This window comes from Budorcas taxicolor, chromosome 2 (assembly GCF_023091745.1).
Source record: "Budorcas taxicolor isolate Tak-1 chromosome 2, Takin1.1, whole genome shotgun sequence".
Taxonomy (NCBI): Eukaryota; Metazoa; Chordata; class Mammalia; order Artiodactyla; family Bovidae; genus Budorcas; species Budorcas taxicolor.
The window spans coordinates 79,478,177-79,496,977 of NC_068911.1; the positions used below are offsets into that span (position 1 = coordinate 79,478,177).

The 18,801-nt window shown below is 37.0% G+C and overlaps 1 protein-coding gene across 1 annotated transcript in view; it reads right to left on the reverse strand.

Annotated features, from left to right (window-relative positions):
• Nucleotides 1-13,727, reverse strand: part of PSMD14 (proteasome 26S subunit, non-ATPase 14) — a 104,136-nt gene extending 90,409 nt beyond the window's left edge. The window contains exons 1-3 of the mRNA XM_052662012.1: nt 13,383-13,727; nt 4,784-4,915; nt 2,449-2,500 (exon numbers count right to left, since the gene is read on the reverse strand). Coding sequence (XP_052517972.1) covers nt 2,449-2,496 — 48 coding nt within the window. The 5' untranslated portion in view covers nt 2,497-2,500; nt 4,784-4,915; nt 13,383-13,727. The remainder of the gene's footprint in view (nt 1-2,448; nt 2,501-4,783; nt 4,916-13,382) is intronic.
• Between the last annotated feature and the right edge of the window lie 5,074 nt (nt 13,728-18,801).

Below are 18,801 nucleotides of genomic sequence, written 5' to 3' on the forward strand. Positions count from 1 at the left end.
AAACGTTTAATGGCAGGATGCAGGAAGTTTGGGGGGGATATAGGACATTTAAATATCTGTAACAGAGAAAAAGGTCAGTGGAGATGAGTAAAGTTTCAAGACAGGATGTGATCAGAGAATAAGTGAAAGGATTAGCCATGGAAAAGAGAAATGTCATTTCTAGTCAAAGAAAGCTGAGTCAGTAGGATGGATGGAAAACTTTATTCTGCTACAATTTCAATGTTTTAAAAGGGCCATCGAAAAGTTAACAGCAAGTAATCTGCCCCTATTTATGAAGAAATTCTGACTTTTCCATTATATGGTAAGATGGTAACATTTCCCACTTATTTTTGGAGGGATAAAACAACTTCTATCTCCTTTTCTACTTTTATTGGCTGCTACACATTATCAAATGGAAATAGCTATTTATCAACCCAAAGATCTTTGACTTTTTAATTGAAACTAAATAATACACTTGGGACTTTCCCTGGCACTCCAGTGGTTAAGACACCCTCCTTCCACTGCAGAGGCATAGGTTTGATCCCTGGTCAGAGAACTAAGATCCTGTGTGCCACGGATGCACAGCCAAAAAAACTTTTTAATAAACAATACACTTAACTTTTTTACTCCTTATTACAAAATAATACACAACTTTTCATTTTACAGAAGTAACATCATATCTGTTTGTCAACTTAGGTTAGAACAAGAGCATAATAAAATTTTAAGAAAAAATATAATTATTGAACACCTAGTATTTGATAAACAAGGTTATCACAGAAATAAGAACCCCATATATCATTCTTTTGAAAGTCTGTCATCTAATCAGAAAAATGAAACACATGAAGTAACAGACTCTCAGACAACATATTTTTAAGTTCAAATAAGAATACAAATTAAGGAGGAACACGTGCCGATGAAATTATCCAAAACCAAGGCCAGGTTACTGAACCAACACTTGGTTTTCCGCTCAATGCAAAGGTTTGCAGTGGTCACTGAGGTATGATGTCAATCAATTTGTAGTCAATCAAACCATCATTTCATGTCCAGCAATTTCCAGGCATGGATTTCTGGCATGGATATATAATTTACTGTATCTACTACGTAAGGGAAAAGTTATTTTGGTATTTAAATTTGAAGCAACTTCTCTTAAGAATTCCAGTAAGGTAATACCTTGACCTGTAATTTGCAGGTAAATGTGAAGTATCTATACACCACCTCAGTTCACTTTTGACACTTTTTATACCTAAACAATATTACTGCTGATTTTAGAGTGAATCAGAAAATTCTAGAAGCAATCTATAATGTGTGCAAAAGTATGAAAGCAGCTTTAGGGGCCAAGTTCAGAGAAATTTAGACCTCTTAAGCAAACGTATTACAAAGATTTTAGAAAAATGAAGAATCATAAAGAAACATGCTTACAGAAAAGGAACATGAGAAACAGTCAAAACTAACAAATGGTCTATGCAAGGGTACAATACAGAATCATAAAATGCCTTCAACATCCTAAAAGGAAAAGGTTTATTAGTCATCAAGCACAACGGACCTAATACAGAATTCTTGTAAAAGTGCCTAAGAAACACTGAAAATTTCATGAAATCTCAAACACAACTACTTCCCACACAAAATATTAGACTACTATGAATAAAGGAAGACAAAGTCATTGATAGTCATATGGAAATACAGGAAAGCTGATCACTAAAAGGGTTCTAAAGGTGGGTTAGAAAAATACTCCCAAAATGTCAACATAAAATAATATATTACATAAAAGTCTCACATAATCATCTTTTTTGTGACTGGAAGATTGGGAAGACAATCACTGAAGAATTCAAAAATGGCAGAAATTTCTTCTTCAGCTGAAAGCAGACAGAATACCCTAAGACAGAAATCTATCTGGAGGCCATTTGCCTCAACTGTGCAGAACAAGATAAATGATAATATTAAAAATAACTGAAAATTAATTTAATTTTAATAAGAATATGAAAGAAATCATATATATCAAACTTAAAGGAAAAAGAGGTATTACTTATTCATCCATGTATCATAATTACTGGAAGGAATTTATCAGTGTTAAGGTTGTCCATACAGATATTCTATGGCTTTTCCGGATTTGCCAATAGTATGCACGGTTTACTTTTTCATGTGTTACTTTTAAAGTCTACATTGTAAACCCAGAAATACCATATTATGAGTCTCTCTTTGTTTCACCAAAAGGCAAGTTTGATTATCTTGCATATCTCAAAAGTTTAAATCAAAGCAGAGAAAATTCTTATTCCTAGGAGAAAATTAAATTAATAGAACATATTCTCACAAGTTATCTAGTGTTGGTACACAACAACCAGCAGTAAGGGACGCTTCTTACCATAAGGTTATCTGTGAGGAGAATTTCTTGGGAGTGATTTCTTTCTGTTTGGATAACTAGTGAAAGGCTTGTATTTAACACACAAAAAAATAGTTAGTCCATATACTAACCTGGCCCAGTCCAGGCATACCTCCTCCAAGTCTAAGAAGTCTGTCCATATTTCTAGAAAACAGAAACAAAGAAAAACGATCCTAAGCACAAAAGTGTTTACTCAATTGCTATCTATGTAATTCACCTTCAGTCACTCAGTATGTCAAAAATATTGGTGGTAATTACAACACAACATCAGACTTCCTGTTAATTAACACCACATATTAATTCAAGAAGCTGTCTTCCATGCTAATTAACAGACCTTATTTTACTGCTTTGGTTTTGGGTTTTCCCTAGTTCTAAAGACAAGCAATCTTAGCATACTTTCAAAACTTTGCTATCATTAAGTTAATTATATTTTCTTATTGTTATCTAATAAAGTACCTGAATGAGGAAAAAGTGCCTGAAATGCTTATCATTTGTATGATTGAATTTCCTTCAATTTGTCCAGAGTGTACAAATAAAAATCCTCACTTTTAAATTAAATTTTAACATCCTCATTAGTAAGTTCTGTGCTAATTAACTTACAGCTTGTCAGTTATCATCAAAACTACATGTGAAAGACATTGTGAGCAGATTATGGATCTCTGAATTAGCATCAAAGGCTTTAAAACGCACTCATTATACTAAACAAAATATTATAAAGTAAACATTAAGTGCATTAGGATAGTGTTCTAGAATCCACACAGTATGCGTTATTTCAGATACTGTGAAGATATACACCATTTTCACTAAGGAAATTCGGCTTCTGGCCTCAATTTTAGAGTAAATCAATACAAAGAAGATTAACTTTGAAATGTCGATCTGATTTTTTTTCATTTCTGGAGTAACCACAGAAGATACTCTTATAAGCTCAAAAATTTCACAGAAGAAATCAAAGGGAAAAATAGCAAGGGTACTAATATGGCCACAAATGCACAAAAAAGAGTAATCAAATTATAAAAATTAATATTAGTACAACTAAATAAACATAATAATGAAGCAATTTTTTCTACTTGAAAACTGCTGCTGCTGCTAAGTCACTTCTAGTATGCCTTAAAATTCCTCCTCTTCCTACATGTATGCTTTAGAAAATGGCATTACTACAAATTATATTTGAAACTAAATAAACACTAACAGATTAATTTTGTCACTTGTCCAAGTTGTTTTACTAGTTAGAACAGCTTTACTAACTCTACTAACTTATAATCATTACACTGTTACCTAATCATGTTTGCTGAATATTGCTAACAATTTAATCCTGTGAATATTTAACATTGTTAATACTGCAAACTTCATTCAAATCCTAATTTAGAAAAGTGCCCAAATGATACAACCATGGAATCTGTACAAAGTGAACACACCACCATAACCACCAACTAGATGAAGAAAGAGAACCTTACCAGCACCTAAGACTCTTTTATGCTCCTTCCTAGTCTCCAACCCCCTGCAAAGGCAGAATTCCAAGGTCTAACAGCATACCTTCTCAGGGTTTTTGAATTTTATATAAACAAAATAATATGTTTTGGGTCTGGCATCCTTCACTCCACAAGTTTGTGAGACTGATAATAGATAAACTCTCTTTAAAAAACGAAAAGGCACATAAGAAAACTTGATAGTCTAAACAAAATTTCCACTTCACAATATTAACTAACCCTCCTAACAGCAACATTTACAAATAAATTCTCCATTAAATTCTCATTAAAATTCCATAACTCAAATATGGCATTCCATACACAGTACTTTTTAAAGGCTGTTGACTGAAAACAAAACAAAATAAACTCCTGTGTACTTAAAATATAAAAGACATTTATTCCTCTACAAGATATTATTCCAAGAGAAAAAAATTCTTTTGGATCAGTGCAAGCTTACTAAAATAAAGAACAAATGGGGGGAAAAATTTTAGACATTTTATATATTCCAAGCCAAAGTAAATTCCCAGCTGTGTTCAGTTTATCTATTCCCCCTGTGTTGTTTCTGATGACTTTACACAGACTCCAGATGCTGTGAATATACATGAGCTAAGTGGGGAGCAGAGGGAAAGAAAATCTGGCAGGTCAAACTTGTGTTTTTAGCAAAATGAGATGTCTCAGCAAACAGAAAAAAATATTTAGCAAAATAAAACATTTAAGATAAGATAATAAGGTTTAATAAAAAACCAACATTTGGAAATGAAATATATTGTTAAGTGTTCTAAATTACACTACTTTTAAGAAGTTTATAGAAAGCAGACAAGAACAAAAAGGCTACTTGTGACTTTCAAGAGCTCTTAAATCTGGGCTTTTGATCTGTGTTAAAAGTAACACATTTTCATAATATTGTTATAACAATATCCTGAAAGAATAAATAAAAGTAAAATACATTCTTAATTCTTACCTGGTCAGTAGCTACAGCTATTGTGGTATTAAGCTTCAATTTGCTGAGTTTGAAAAATTTCTTAATTCAAGCTCTTGTTAATATCGGCAGGTATAATTTTTCCCAAGGCTTTTTTTCCGCTCTCTCTCTCTCCTACAAAAATATAATAATAATAATAATAATTAAATAAGATATAATTATTTTGAGAACTAAGGAGGGAAATATATCAAGCAAAATTTCTAAAAACAAAAGAGAAATCAAAATTGATTTTTAATTATCATTTCCTGAGAGTACAGAATGAAATACCACCCAAGGGAGCTATAGAGCATAGTGATTACCTCTGTATCCAAATTTTTTGATCCTAAAATTTTTTGCATTGTTCTAATTATATGTAAAGATTGCTATCTCATGACTTTCAGTCTTTCTAGAGGAGTTTTAAAGAACAAAGATTTATTCATTTTTAAATAGAACAAAATTACCATATAGGTTCACTGCACATTATTAGAAATCTGTAATATATTATGGAATCTTAGTGGTTAATTTCCCTATATCTTTAAAGTTTGTTATTTCATTATCCTAGGAATTACTCTAGGAGAAGGCAATGGCACCCCACTCCAGTACTCTTGCCTGGCAAATCCCATGGACGGAGGAGCCTGGTAGGCTGCAGTCAATGGGGTCGCGAAGAGTCGGACATGACTGAGCGACTTCATTTTCACTTTTCACTTTCATGCACTGGAGAAGGAAATGGCAACCCACTCCAGTGTTCTTGCCTGGAGAATCCCAGGGACGGGGAAGCCTGGTGGGCTGCCGTCTCTGGGGTCACACAGAGTCGGACATGACTGAAGCGACTTAGCAGCAGCAGCAGGAATTACTCTGACATGTCCTAATCAATTATTCTAAACTATGCCAAAGAAGACTAAACTAAGGAGAAAATGCAAGATTACCCCAAATAATGCAACAGTGAAATACATTATAGCCACTGCATCATCTTTCAGTTTTTATGGTGCTGCCCAAAGCACTGCTTCATCTTTCAAAAAGACACAAAACACTAGAGATACCATCTTTGTAGTCTTTTTTGTTAGCTTTCATTGAACTTCAGAATCCCTCATATTCCTCCCCTAACAGCAAAGAGGGAACTGACAGAGAAAAAGTTTCACAATTATTAGAGAATCACGAGATGAACGCTAAAAAAAAAAAAGTAACAGCACTCTAGTGATGACAATAAAGCTGACACGAGCCAAGGTTTCTTTGGCACTTCTGACATTCAGAACCAAGTAACTTTTCTGCTGTAGAGGGCTGTCTTGTGCACTACAGGATGTTTAGCAGTGTCCCTGGCCTCTACCCACTAGATCCTATAGCAAGTACAGCTGTGATAATCACAACTGTCTCCAAAAAAGGGAACCTTCCTGCCCTGTTGTCGGGGATATAAACCGGTGCAGCTATTATGAAAAACAATATGGAGGTTTCCTTAAAAACTAAAAATAGAACTACCATATGATCTAGCAATCCCACTCCTGGGCATATATCTGGAAAAGATGACAATTAGAAAAGATACATGTATCCCAATGTTTATAGCTGCACTATTTACAAAAGTCAAGACGTGGAGGCAACCCAAGTGCCCATCAACAGATGACTGGTTCAAGAATATTTCACACACACACACACACACACACACACACACACACACACACACACACACACGGGAACATTACTCAGCCATAAAAAATAGAATGAACCATTGCCACTTGCAGCAACATAGACGGACCTATAGATTTTCATACTAAGCAAAGCCAGACAGAGAGGATAAAAATTATATCACTTATATGTGGAATCTAAAAAATAATACAAATAAATCTATATGCAAAACAAAAACAAACTCACAGACATAGAAAAGAAACACAGTCACCAAAGGGGAAAGGGGGTGAGGAAGGGATAAACTAGGAGGATGGGATTAACAGTACAAACTACTATTCAGAAAATAGATAAGTAACAAGGATTTGCTGTATAACATGGTGAACAATGTTCAATATCTTGTAATAACATATAATGGAAAATAACCTAATATATGTATGTGTGTGTGTGTGTGCGTATATATAACTTTGAATCACTTTGCTATCCCCCTGAAACTAACACAATACTGCAAATCAACTTTACTTAAAAAAAAATAAAAAAAATGTCTCCAGACATTGCCAAATGTCCCCTGGAAGGGTAAAATCATTCAGGTAAAATCACCCTGATATAAACAACATCTCACACCACTGACAATATCCTAGATATTTTCTAAAACTTAAAATCCAATGAGTGTTGGAAACACTTGGGAGTTCTTCAAAAAGTTCAACACAGAATTACCACAGGACCCAGAAATTCTACTCCCAGGTATATATCCAAAAGAACTGAAAACGGATATTCAAAACAAGTACATGTACATGCATGAACAGCGAAAAGGTGGAAACAGCCCAAATGTTCATAAAAGGAGGAAAAGATAAACAAATTCTATATATACATACAATGGAACATATGGAATGTTATACAACTATAAAAAGGTATTAAATATTGATAAATGTTACAGAGTGGATGAATCCCAAAACATGCTCTTTGAAAGAAGTCATGTGTAAAAGGTCATATATTGAATGATTCCATTTATATGAAATATCCAAAATATATAAATCTATAGAGACAAAATGCACACTGGTATTGCCAGGGGCTAGGGAAAGGAATAAAATGGAGAAACTGCTTAGTGAATAGGGGATTTTACTTCAGAAGAATGTAAATGTTACAGAACTATTAATATAGAGAGAGAGTAGTTGAACATTATGAATCTACTAGATGATTGGAAAAGGTCAGTTTTCATTCCAATCCCAAAGAAAGGCAATGCCAAAGAATGCACAAACTACCACACAATTGCACTCATCTCACATGCTAGTAAAGTAATGCTCAAAATTCTGCAATCCAGGCTTCAGCAATACGTGAACTGTGAACTTCCAGATGTTCAAGCTTCTTTTAGAAAAGGCAGAGGAACCAGAGATCAAATTGGCAACATCCACTGGATCATCGGAAAAGCAAGAGTTCCAGAAAAACATCTGTATCTGCTTTATAGACTATGCAAAGCCTTTGACTGTGTGGATCACAACAAAATGTGGAAAATTCTGAAAGAGATGGGAATACCAGACCACCTAACCTGCCTCTTGAGAAACCTATATGCAGGTCAGGAAGCAACAGTTAGAACTGGACATGGAACAACAGACTGGTTCCAAATCAATAAAGGTATAAATCAAGGCTGTATATTGTCACCCTGCTTATTTAACTTATATGCAGAGTACATCATGTGAAATGCTTAGATGGAAGAAGCACAAGTTGGAATCAAGATTGCTCGGAGAAATATCAGTAACTTCAGATATGCAGATGACACCACCCTTATGGCAGAAAGCGAAGAAGAACTAAAGAGCCTCTTGATGAAAGTGAAAGTGGAGAGTGAAAAGTTGGCTTAAAGCTCAACATGCAGAAAACTAAGATCATGGCATCTGGTCCCATCTGTTCAGGGCAAATAGATGAGGAAACAGTGTCAGACTTTATTTTTTGGGGCTCCAAAATCACTGCAGGTGGTGGCTGCAGCCATGAAATTAGAAGATGCTTACTCCTTGGAAGGAAAGTTATGACCAACCTAGATAGCATATTCAAAAGCAGAAACATTACTTTGTCAACAAAGGTCCGTCTAGTCAAGGCTATGGTTTTTCCAGTGGTCATGTATGGATGTGAGAGTTGGACTATAAAGAAAGCTGAGAGCAGAACTGATGCTTTTGACCCATGGTGCTGGAGAAGACTCTTGAGAGTCCCTTGGACTACAAGGAGATCCAACCAGTCAATCCTAAAGGAAATCAGTCCTGGGTGTTCACTGGAAGGACTGATGTTGAAGCTGAAACTCCCAATACTCTGGTCACCGGATGCGAAGAGCTGACTCATTTGAAAAGACCCTGATGCTGGGAGAGTTTGGGGGACTCTGGGAGGTGGTGAGGGACAGGGAGGCCTCGCGTGCTGCGGTTCATGGGGGTCACAAAGAGTTGGACATGACTGAGCGACTGAACTGAACTGAAATGATATTAAACTGTTCACTTTAAAATGGATAATTTTGAAAAGAATATAAGAATGCATATATGTGTATAACTGAGTCACTTTGCTGTATAGCCAACTGGTACAAATTACCAATCAACTATACGTTAATTTAAAAAAAGAAATAACTTAAAAAAAAATTTAAGTTAATTTTGTGCTATGTGAATTTTACCTCAAAAAATATTTTTTAAACAATCAATGAGTTGGACAATGAATTTCTAAGATCAAAAAGGAAATATGAAATATCTAGTTAGTATTCAACAAAAAGGACTCCTTACACACTTTGACAACAAGAACCTGTTTTGCAAGAGGTAACATATTGTGTTATCATTTATGATGTTGATATAGTTCAAATGTGGACAAATGCTGATGTGTACACGAAGGTGAGTAAAAAGAAAGAACACAAATTTTAAAAAAAACCACTGGACTAACTAACTGGTGTTCATAAATCTAAAAGTAAGAATGTTTTATGAGCAAAGATGATGGCTATCCCTGCTTCAGCAAAACCATAAGCTTACTTTAAAAACTATCTTATACAATTAAAAATTATTGCATCAGGGAAGATGAAAGAGTTCTAGGGATGGATGGTAGTGATGATTGCACAATGTGAATGTACTTAAATGCCGCTGAACTGTAGGCCTAACAAAGGTTAAAATGGTAAATTTTATTACATGCATATTTTAACACACATACACACACACAAAGTATTGCAAGCACAAGTAGAACCAGAAGAAAAGATAAGCTAGGGCCTCTTAAGAGACGTTATTAAAAACATGTAGGTTCGTGTATGATGGATGATGGACAGCTATTTACATTTAAATGATGTTATCCATTTCAGGTACATATGCCTTCAAAACCAGGAAAATGCAGAACGAAAATCTGCATGTGCTATGTTTAAATATCATTAACATTTCTAAATATACTTTTTTTACTATTCTTTTATTTTTACTTCTATAAATTATTCAAAAACTGACTTAAAGGTGTAAGAAATTTTAAAAGATCTACTGGACCCAGGTGGTAAATAGTGATGACTGTTTTTCTTGGTATATTAAGGTTAAGAGCTTAAGAGTCTAGAGTCTCAGTGCCAGGATTCAAATCCTGATTCCAACACGTTTTAGCTCTGTGTCCTTGGGCCAATTACCTCTCTCAGGCTCAGTTTTCTCATCTGTAAAATGGGGATAATGATAATATCTATCTCACAGAATTGTTTAGAATATTAAAGAAGACAATGAACAAAAATAACATTTAATAATGCTTGGCACATAGGAAGTAAACAATGAATGCTAGCTGCTGTCATCAGCTGTTCATCCTGTGAGCATAGCTAGTGCTCATTCAACACAGGTTCTTCTTCCCAAAGAGTTTGACATTTAGTGAATTTCAAAACACTGGGCATATTTCACAGTAAAAAATGAATCAATCACGCTGAAGAGGAGGGACTTGTTTTTTTTGCAGAACTTAGCAAAGGGGTTCATAAAATTTAAGTTGTTACACTAGAACATAAAAGAATACTTACAAGAAAAGAATATTTCAAATACTCAGAAATAAAAGCAATGCAAAATATCTATGGTCAAAAGTAAGTTTTTACATCTATCAAAAAGAAAAGGACTCAAGAGCTCGTTCATGATATTATTAGCTAAAAAATTATCAGATAATATGAATAAAGTGTTTATGCCTAACGTGTCATATATAATGTCTAGAACTCTGGTAAAAAAGAAAAAAAAAAAAAGTACAAAATAAGTATCAGTACTTTCAAAATCCTCATGATTTTCCACTTTTTCATCTCCCAAACTGAGCTAACAAAATCATAAAGCCCTTATTTGTTCAAGTTTTTCTTCTGTTTTCCAGCTCATTTTTACCTCTCAACCCATGCTGCACTTATACACTATTCTCAAACTGATGATAAATTCTTTATTCTGTATTTGTGATCTCACTGTATTTCTAATTCCTCTACTCTCTGATTTATGTAATTAGGAATTTCTTCCTCTCACTTTCTTCAGTGAAAGAAATAGAAACAGTCAACATTAAATTATATAAATAAGATTTGAAAAGCAAGATACCCCCCCCCATTTAGAATAGTAAGGATAGAATTATTGTAAGTATCTTGTGCTATCTCTTAATTACAGCACTAAAACAAAACATTTATTAAATAGTTCCTAGTATATAGGGCTTCCCTGGTGGCTCAGAGATAAAGAATTTGTCTGCCAATGCAGGAGACCCGAGGTTCAGTCCCTGAGTCGGGAAGATCCCCCGGAGAAGGAAATGGCAACCCACTCCAGGGAAATCCCACAGACAGAGGAGCCTGGCAGGCTACAAAAAGTGGGACACAACTTACTGACTAACAAATTAGGGCTTCATGATTGTTGTATATAAGATGATACGGAAATAGAGTCACTAATGAATTTAGTCACTTTCACCAAAAGAATTTACCATCTACCTGAGAGGAATGATACAAACCCAAGAAAAAAGCATAAAGTAAAAAGATTCAGCTGGAAAGGCTCTGGAGGAAATCAGACCTAGATTTGAATCCTAGCGTCTTCACCTACCTTCTCTCTATATGATGTGAACAAGTTCCCTTCTTCTAGACTCTAGATCTAGAGTCTAGACCTCATCTTAAAATGAGAGTGGTATCTTTCTTGCAAGTCTGCGTAAGAAAAAAAAAAAATACAAGCACCTAACACAGTGCCTGAGACATTCACAGATACTCAGTAACTGTTATTAGTATTCTCTCAGAGCCAGAAGAGGGGTAAAGCATCTGCCTGTGATGCGGAAGACCCAGGTTCGATTCCTGGGTTGGGAAGATCCCCTGGAGAAGGAAATGGCAACCCACTCCAGTATTCTTGCCTGGAGAATCCCATGGACAGAGGAGCCTGGTGGCCTACAGTCCATGGGGTCGCAAAGAGTCGGACATGACTGAGCGACTACACTTACTTAGAGCCAGAAGAGATTATTTAATCCAATTCTCACTTTACAGACGGGGACATCAAAATATCATAAAACATGAGTGTCAAATGAGTGCAACAAACTGGGTAGAAGACAAGTTCACAAGTAATAATCACAAGTGTTTAGGTAAGGCTTTCACAGGTGGACAACAACTAAGGAAACAAACATTGCTATAAAACTAAAAACAAATTTTAAGCACAATTGCTTTGTGTTACTGATTTTCAAACAAGGGTTCTGAAACTAGATATTAAACACAAGGTTTACAGACAGATATGAAAGTAAATTAAACCCATGTCAGGCAGGTTAAAAATTCAGCTTTTCAATTAGAACAACAATATAATATTTATCAAGCATCCTAGGGGGAAAAAAATCTCCCAAACTCAACAGGTGGGCTACACTGAAAGATCATGACTTCAGAACTTTCTCCTGTTGGCCACATGTAACTTTGTTCTAAAACAAAATCAAGATAATATTCAGGTTTTTCATGAAATACCACTTCACTAAATGCATCCTGTAGTTAATTCTCAGCCACCACGTATCTTAATCTCTTCAAATGCACAATAATCCACTTAAGTCTGTATGTTTAAAACATACCCAATTTAAACTTTAAATGAACCAGTTGGTAGTTTTATAGGACACTAGAGGGGTATAATCATCTGCACTACAACTGTACTCAGTTCTTTTTCTGTTATTTCACCATTATCACTGGCTGTCTTCTTGCTTACTCACAAACATCAAGTCAGCAGCACTAAGTAATTTTATGGGCAGTGGAAAAAAAAAATCTTCACCCTAGAAGTACATTTCTTGCTCATTTTTAAAACCTCTTCCTTGCCTTTCCCATTAAATCTTTTACCAACCATTTTAATTTCAAGAATTTTTCCTTCGATCACTGGATTTATTTTCAAACTTTTTCAAGAAGTTTACATTTTTCTTCCTTGACTGACACAATGTATTGTTCCCAGGAACATTGAGTTTTACCGAAAACAAGAAATGTAATCAACTCATCAACAACTACTCTATTAGGACAAACTGAAAGTAAGTTCAAAGGCAGAGCAGAAATAATCGCACTTTGTTTTTAAGAGTTTCAAGGTTAAAAACCAGTGCACCTCTGGGTTTTGTTTTGTTTTTTTTTTTGAAGGGAGATAAAAACCTAAAAGAAAATGGGTCAAGGCCTATCCTTGGGAGAAGTGATAAACATGCATTCAACTGTAAAGTTCCTTTTATTCTCTCGCCCTGTTTCCTGTCTGGTGCGAAGTTTTTCAACACAGGGGTAACTTTCCACAGAACACAAACAGTGGCCAAAACCAAGGATTCTCCCAGTATAGGGAGGAGAGGTTCCCAAAGTGCGGTGAATTCAGCGAAGCAGAAAGGCCCGGAAGGAAAGTACATCCAGACCTAACTTAGTCAGAGACCCGGGAAGCCAGAGAGGAGGACGAAGGAACCTGGACTCCACCCTCACCGCCCGGGGCCGTGGCAACTCTGCTGGGCAACGTGACTCAGGAAAGCACGGGGCTAGCAGAGGCCTAGCGCGGCTGCCTCCGCGGACGTCTGAGGCCTGCCTTCACAGGCTTACCTGAAGGCGGGCGGAGCGGGAGGTCGCGGTCTGGACCCTTGTCTTCCAGGAGCGATGACGCGGCGGTGGCGACAACGACAGCAGCAGCTCGGACTGGGCCCGGCTCTGGCTAGGCGAACCGGCGATGAATCAGCCCGATTCCATTCAAAAGAGTCGCCCGGGCCTCCGCTGCGAAGCACTTCCGGGTTCACTGCTCCTCTTCGGCTTCCGTTCCTCCGACGGCCAATTGGAGACGACTCGGGAGTCGAGCAGGCGTCCCAGGAGTAGCGCCTGCGACCGACGGAGCGGGCCAGCTTCTTGACTCCAGGCTCGGAGGGCGAGGCGGAAGTTAGCGCCGGACATCCTCGGACATCCTCGCTGCTCCGCCTTCACGTCTGCCTTCCCCGCTTCTCCGCGCTCGGCCAGTGCCGAGATCCGAGACGCTGGCCTACGCACCCTGGGAGGTGACTCAATAGGAAATGGAAGTGTAGGAATGCGAAGTCCAGAACCTTCGTTTTGGTGTTCATCGTGGCCCTACTTCAAAACGAAAAGGTTCAGTTGAACTAAACTTAACGTGGCTATCTGAGAAGCAAGAGAGAAAAGGGAGACGTGTGAAAACAGTGGAAATCGGTCGGTCTGATGTTCTTTTCCATAGTGCAGTCTACTCACCTTGTCTTCACCAATTTGCGAAGATTGAATTTCAAGGAAAACAAGTATTTCCCTAATAGCGAAACCATCTATTTTAAGCCCAACTTAATTTACAAAACTTAAGAAATCATTTACTCACATTTCTCCAAGTAATTATCAACAATAACGTTTTACCCATTAGCTCCCCTGCTAGGTGTTGAGAGAGCAAAACTGCCCAAGAAATGACTATTGACAAGTTTACATCACAATTCAGTACAGGCTCTGTTTAGGGCAGTACTTTTACCAAGCCCCTCTAGCATCTTTAAAGCATTCCTAAATCAAGAAAGGTGATCAATCTACTGGATAGAGGGAAAGGAAGGAATCCAAAGCTGTTTGAGTGGCACAATTATACAGAATTTCCCACTCAAAAATCGCTGTCTACGGTATGCTGCTGCTGCTAAGTTGCTTCCGTCGTGTCCGACTCTGTGCGACCCCATAGACGGAAGCCCATCAGGCTCCCCCGTCCCTGGGATTCTCCAGGCAAGAGTACTGGAGTGGGTTGCCATTTCCTTCTCCAATGCATGAAAGTGAAAAGTGAAAGGGAAGTTGCTCAGTCGTGTACGACTCTTAGCGACCCCAGGGACTACAGCCCACCAGGCTCCTCCATCCATGGGATTTTCCAGGCAAGAGTACTGGAGTGGGGTGCCATTGCCTAGCAATCGGTATAGATCATTTTATTTACAAAGCAGAAATAGCAGCACAGATGTAGAGAACAAAAGGATGAATACTAAGGTGGAAAGGGGAGAACAGAAAGGATTGAGAGATTGGGTTTGACATGTATACATTATTGACACTATGTGATGACACTTAATGGTCACAAACTTTCCAATTTATTAATCCACATATCCATGAAGCTTAATAAAGTCTAAGTGGGATAAATTCAAAGAAATACACACCTGGACACATTATAATTAACCTGTTGAAAACCAAAGTCAAGAAGTGAATCTTGAAAGTGTCAAGAAAGAAGCCACTTGTCACATAATCCTAAATAAGATTTACAACCAAAACTACTGAAGCAGAAAGTAGTGGGATGACATGTTGAAAATGCTGAAAGACTGTCAGCTAAAGACTTCTGTATCCAGGAAAACGATCCTTCAAAAATGAAAGAGAAATTAGTACATTCCCCAAATGCATGTATAAACAAAAATAACAAGAATTTGTCACTAGGAAACTTGCCATACAAGAAATTCTAAAGGGATTCTTTCAGGTTGAAATGAAAAACTAGACAATAACTCAAACCCATATAAAGGAAACTTATAAATACATATTTATAAAAAGTATAAATTTATTTTTTGTTTATAATTCTTTTTTCTCCGATTTAAGATACAGCTGCATAGTAATTATAAATCTTTATTGATAAGCATATTATGTATAAGGATTTGATTTGTATCATAATTATAATACAAAGGAAGCAAGAGGGAATGAAGCTATATAGTAGCTAAGTTTTTGTATACTATTGAAATTAAACGGTATTAATCCAAGCTGTATTGTTCTAAACTGGTAATTGTAATCCCCAGTTCAGTTGCTCAGTTGGGTCTGACTCTTTGGGACCCCATGGACTGCAGCACACCAGGCTTCCCTGTCGATCACCAACTCCTGGAGCCTGCTCAAACTCAAGTCCATTGAATTGGTGATGCCATCCAACCATGTCATCCTCTGTTGTCCCCTTCTCCTTCTGCCCTAGAAGCAACCACTAAGACAACGCCGTTTTAACAATCAGCTGCCCTGCAAGGTGTTCAGAGAACAAAACTGAGTAATACCTAGAACAACCACTAAGAAGATACTCAAAAAATGTATCATAAAAGAAATGACAAGGTAACTCAGTTCACTTTAGTTCAGTCGCTCAGTCCTGTCCGACTCTGTGACGCCATGAGCCGCAGCACGCCAGGCCTCCCTGTCCATCACCAACTCCCAGAGTTTACCCAAACTCATGTCCATTGAGTCGGTGATGCCATCTAACCATCTCATCCTCTGTCGTCCCCTTCTCCTCCTGCCTTCAATCTTTCCCAACGTCAGGGTTTTTGCAAATGAGTCAGCTCTTCGTATCAGGTGGCCAAAATAGTGGAGTTTCAGCTTTAACATCAGTCCTTCCAATGAACACCCAGGACTGATTTCCTTTAGAATAGACTGGTAATTAAAGGTACAAAGTAGTTAAAGGTACAAAGGTAATTAAAAGGTACAAATAAGTATTTAACATAAAAGGCGAGAGTAACAGGGAATAGAAGAATGGACAAATATATGACATTAAGAAAACAGCAAAATGGCAGGCATAAAAACTATCTTATCAGTAATTACATTAAATGTAACTAAATAAATGTATCACAAATGGATTAAATATTCTAGTTAAAAGAGATTTGTAAAATGGGTTAAAAAAAAAACTATATGCAAGCCACAAGAGACACATTTTAGATTTAAAGACAAAACATTTTGAAACTAAGAGGATGAAAAGTATATTTACCATGCAAACAGTAACTTAAATGGTTTGACCACTTTGAAAATTGTTCTGGCATTGTTGGATTTTGGGGGGAGGGAGAGGTGGCAGCAGGCTACACGGAGACCTAGGCGGTGAAAGAACAGAGTTCTAACAACTCTACCTCCAGGGAATTCCCATTCTGGCTTTTTTTTTTTTTTTTTAATGAAGTTAAAAAATACAATTAACCAGAGAATTCCTCGGTGGTCCAGTGGTTAGCCCTCAGTACTTTCACTTCTGTGGCCCAGGTTCAATCCCTGTTCAGGGAACTAACATCCTGCAAGGTTAAAAAAAAAATACAATTACCATTTGACCCAGTAACTCCACTTTATATATTTACCAAAAGTAAATAAAAACATTTGTCCACACCAAGACTTAAACATAATAGTTCATAGCAGTTTTATTCATAATAGCCCCAAACTGGAAATAATCCAAATGTTTCCCAACTGGTAAGTGGATAAAGTGTGGTATGTCCTTACAACACAATAATGTTCAGCAGTAAAGAGAAAACCACTTATATATGCAACAACATGGATGACTTTTGAAAACATCTTACTGATGAAAAAGAGACACAAAAGAGTACATACTGTAAAATACAATTTTAATGAACTTTAAACAAATGGAGTAACAGACTGGTTCCAAATAGGAAAAGGAGTACATCTGGCTATATATTGTCACCCTGCTTATTTAACTTATATGCAGAGTACATCATGAGAAACACTGGACTGGAAGAAACACAAGCTGGAATCAAGATTGCCAGGAAAAATATCAATAACCTCAGATATGCAGATGACACCACCCTTACGGCAGAAAGTGAAGAGGAACTGAAAAGCCTCTTGATAAAAGTGAAAGTGGAGAGTGAAAAAGTTGGCTTAAAGCTCAACATTCAGAAAATGAAGATCATGGCATCTGGTCCCATCACTTCATGGGAAATAGATGGGCAAACAGTGGAAACAGTGTCAGACTTTATTTTGGGGGGCTCCAAAATCACTGCTGATGGTCACTGTAGCCATGAAATTAAAAGATGCTTACTCCTTGGAAGAAAAGTTATGACCAACCTAGATAGCATATGGAAAAGCAGAGACATTACTTTGCCAACAAACATCCATCTAGTCAAGGCTATGGTTTTTCCTGTGGTCATGTATGGATGTGAGAGTTGGACTGTGAAGAAAGCTGAGTGCTGAAGAATCGATGCTTTTGAACTGTAGTGTTGGAGAAGACTCTTGAGAGTCCCTTGGACTGCAAGGAGATCCAACCAGTCCATTCTGAAGGAGATCAGCCCTGGGATTTCTTTGGAAGGAATGATGCTAAAGCTGAAGCTCCAGGACTTTGGCCACCTCATGTGAAGAGTTGACTCATTGGAAAAGACTCTGATGCTGGGAGGGATTGGGGGCAGGAGGAGAAGGGGACAACCGAGGATGAGATGGCTGGATGGCATCACGAACTCGATGGATGTGAGTCTGAGTGAACTCCGGGAGTTGGTGATGGACAGGGAGGCCTGGCGTGCTGTGATTCATGGGGTCGCAAAGAGTCGGACACGACTGAGCAACTGAACTGAACTGAACTGAAACAAATGGAATCAAATACATAGTGACAGAAAGCAGATCAGTGCTTCTCTTGGGGGTTCAATGTGGAGTTAGGTGGGAGGATTGACTGCATGGAGTGGGAAAGAACTTTTGGGGTTGTCAGAAATATTCTATCTCTTTGTGGTGGTTTATCAGAACTCATCAAACTGTAACACACTTAAGTACATTTTATTGTATATAGTTTATACTATAATATAGTTGATATAAAAGAGAAGAAAATTCTCAAATTTGTTATTTAGTCCTTTCCTTAGTCATACCAAAGTATGACTTCTGTCTAAAATGTCCTTTCTTCCATCTCCCATCCCCATAATTTACCCCAGTGGTTGAAGTATGGTCAGTAAATAACAGTCACATTGCTTACCCTACAGTCTTACTCTATCATCCTTGTTTTACTTGTCTGCCTTGGCATCTAAATTTTAAGCTTCTTGAGAGCAGTGGGTAGGGCCTAGCCATCATAGATACTTAGATACATCATACATACATACATGATACATAGATACATCATAGATACATAGAATGATATTTATTCAAGTAGTTTGCTTGCTAAGAATACTCAAAAGGATCAGAAATATCTAAAATCTAGTAGCCCCTCTTGAAATTATCAATTCTTTAAAGTTAAATAAACAACTGAATTTATAGAATTCAGACCACATAGCTGATACAAATATTACATCTAATGCTTAAAGCATTCATTGTT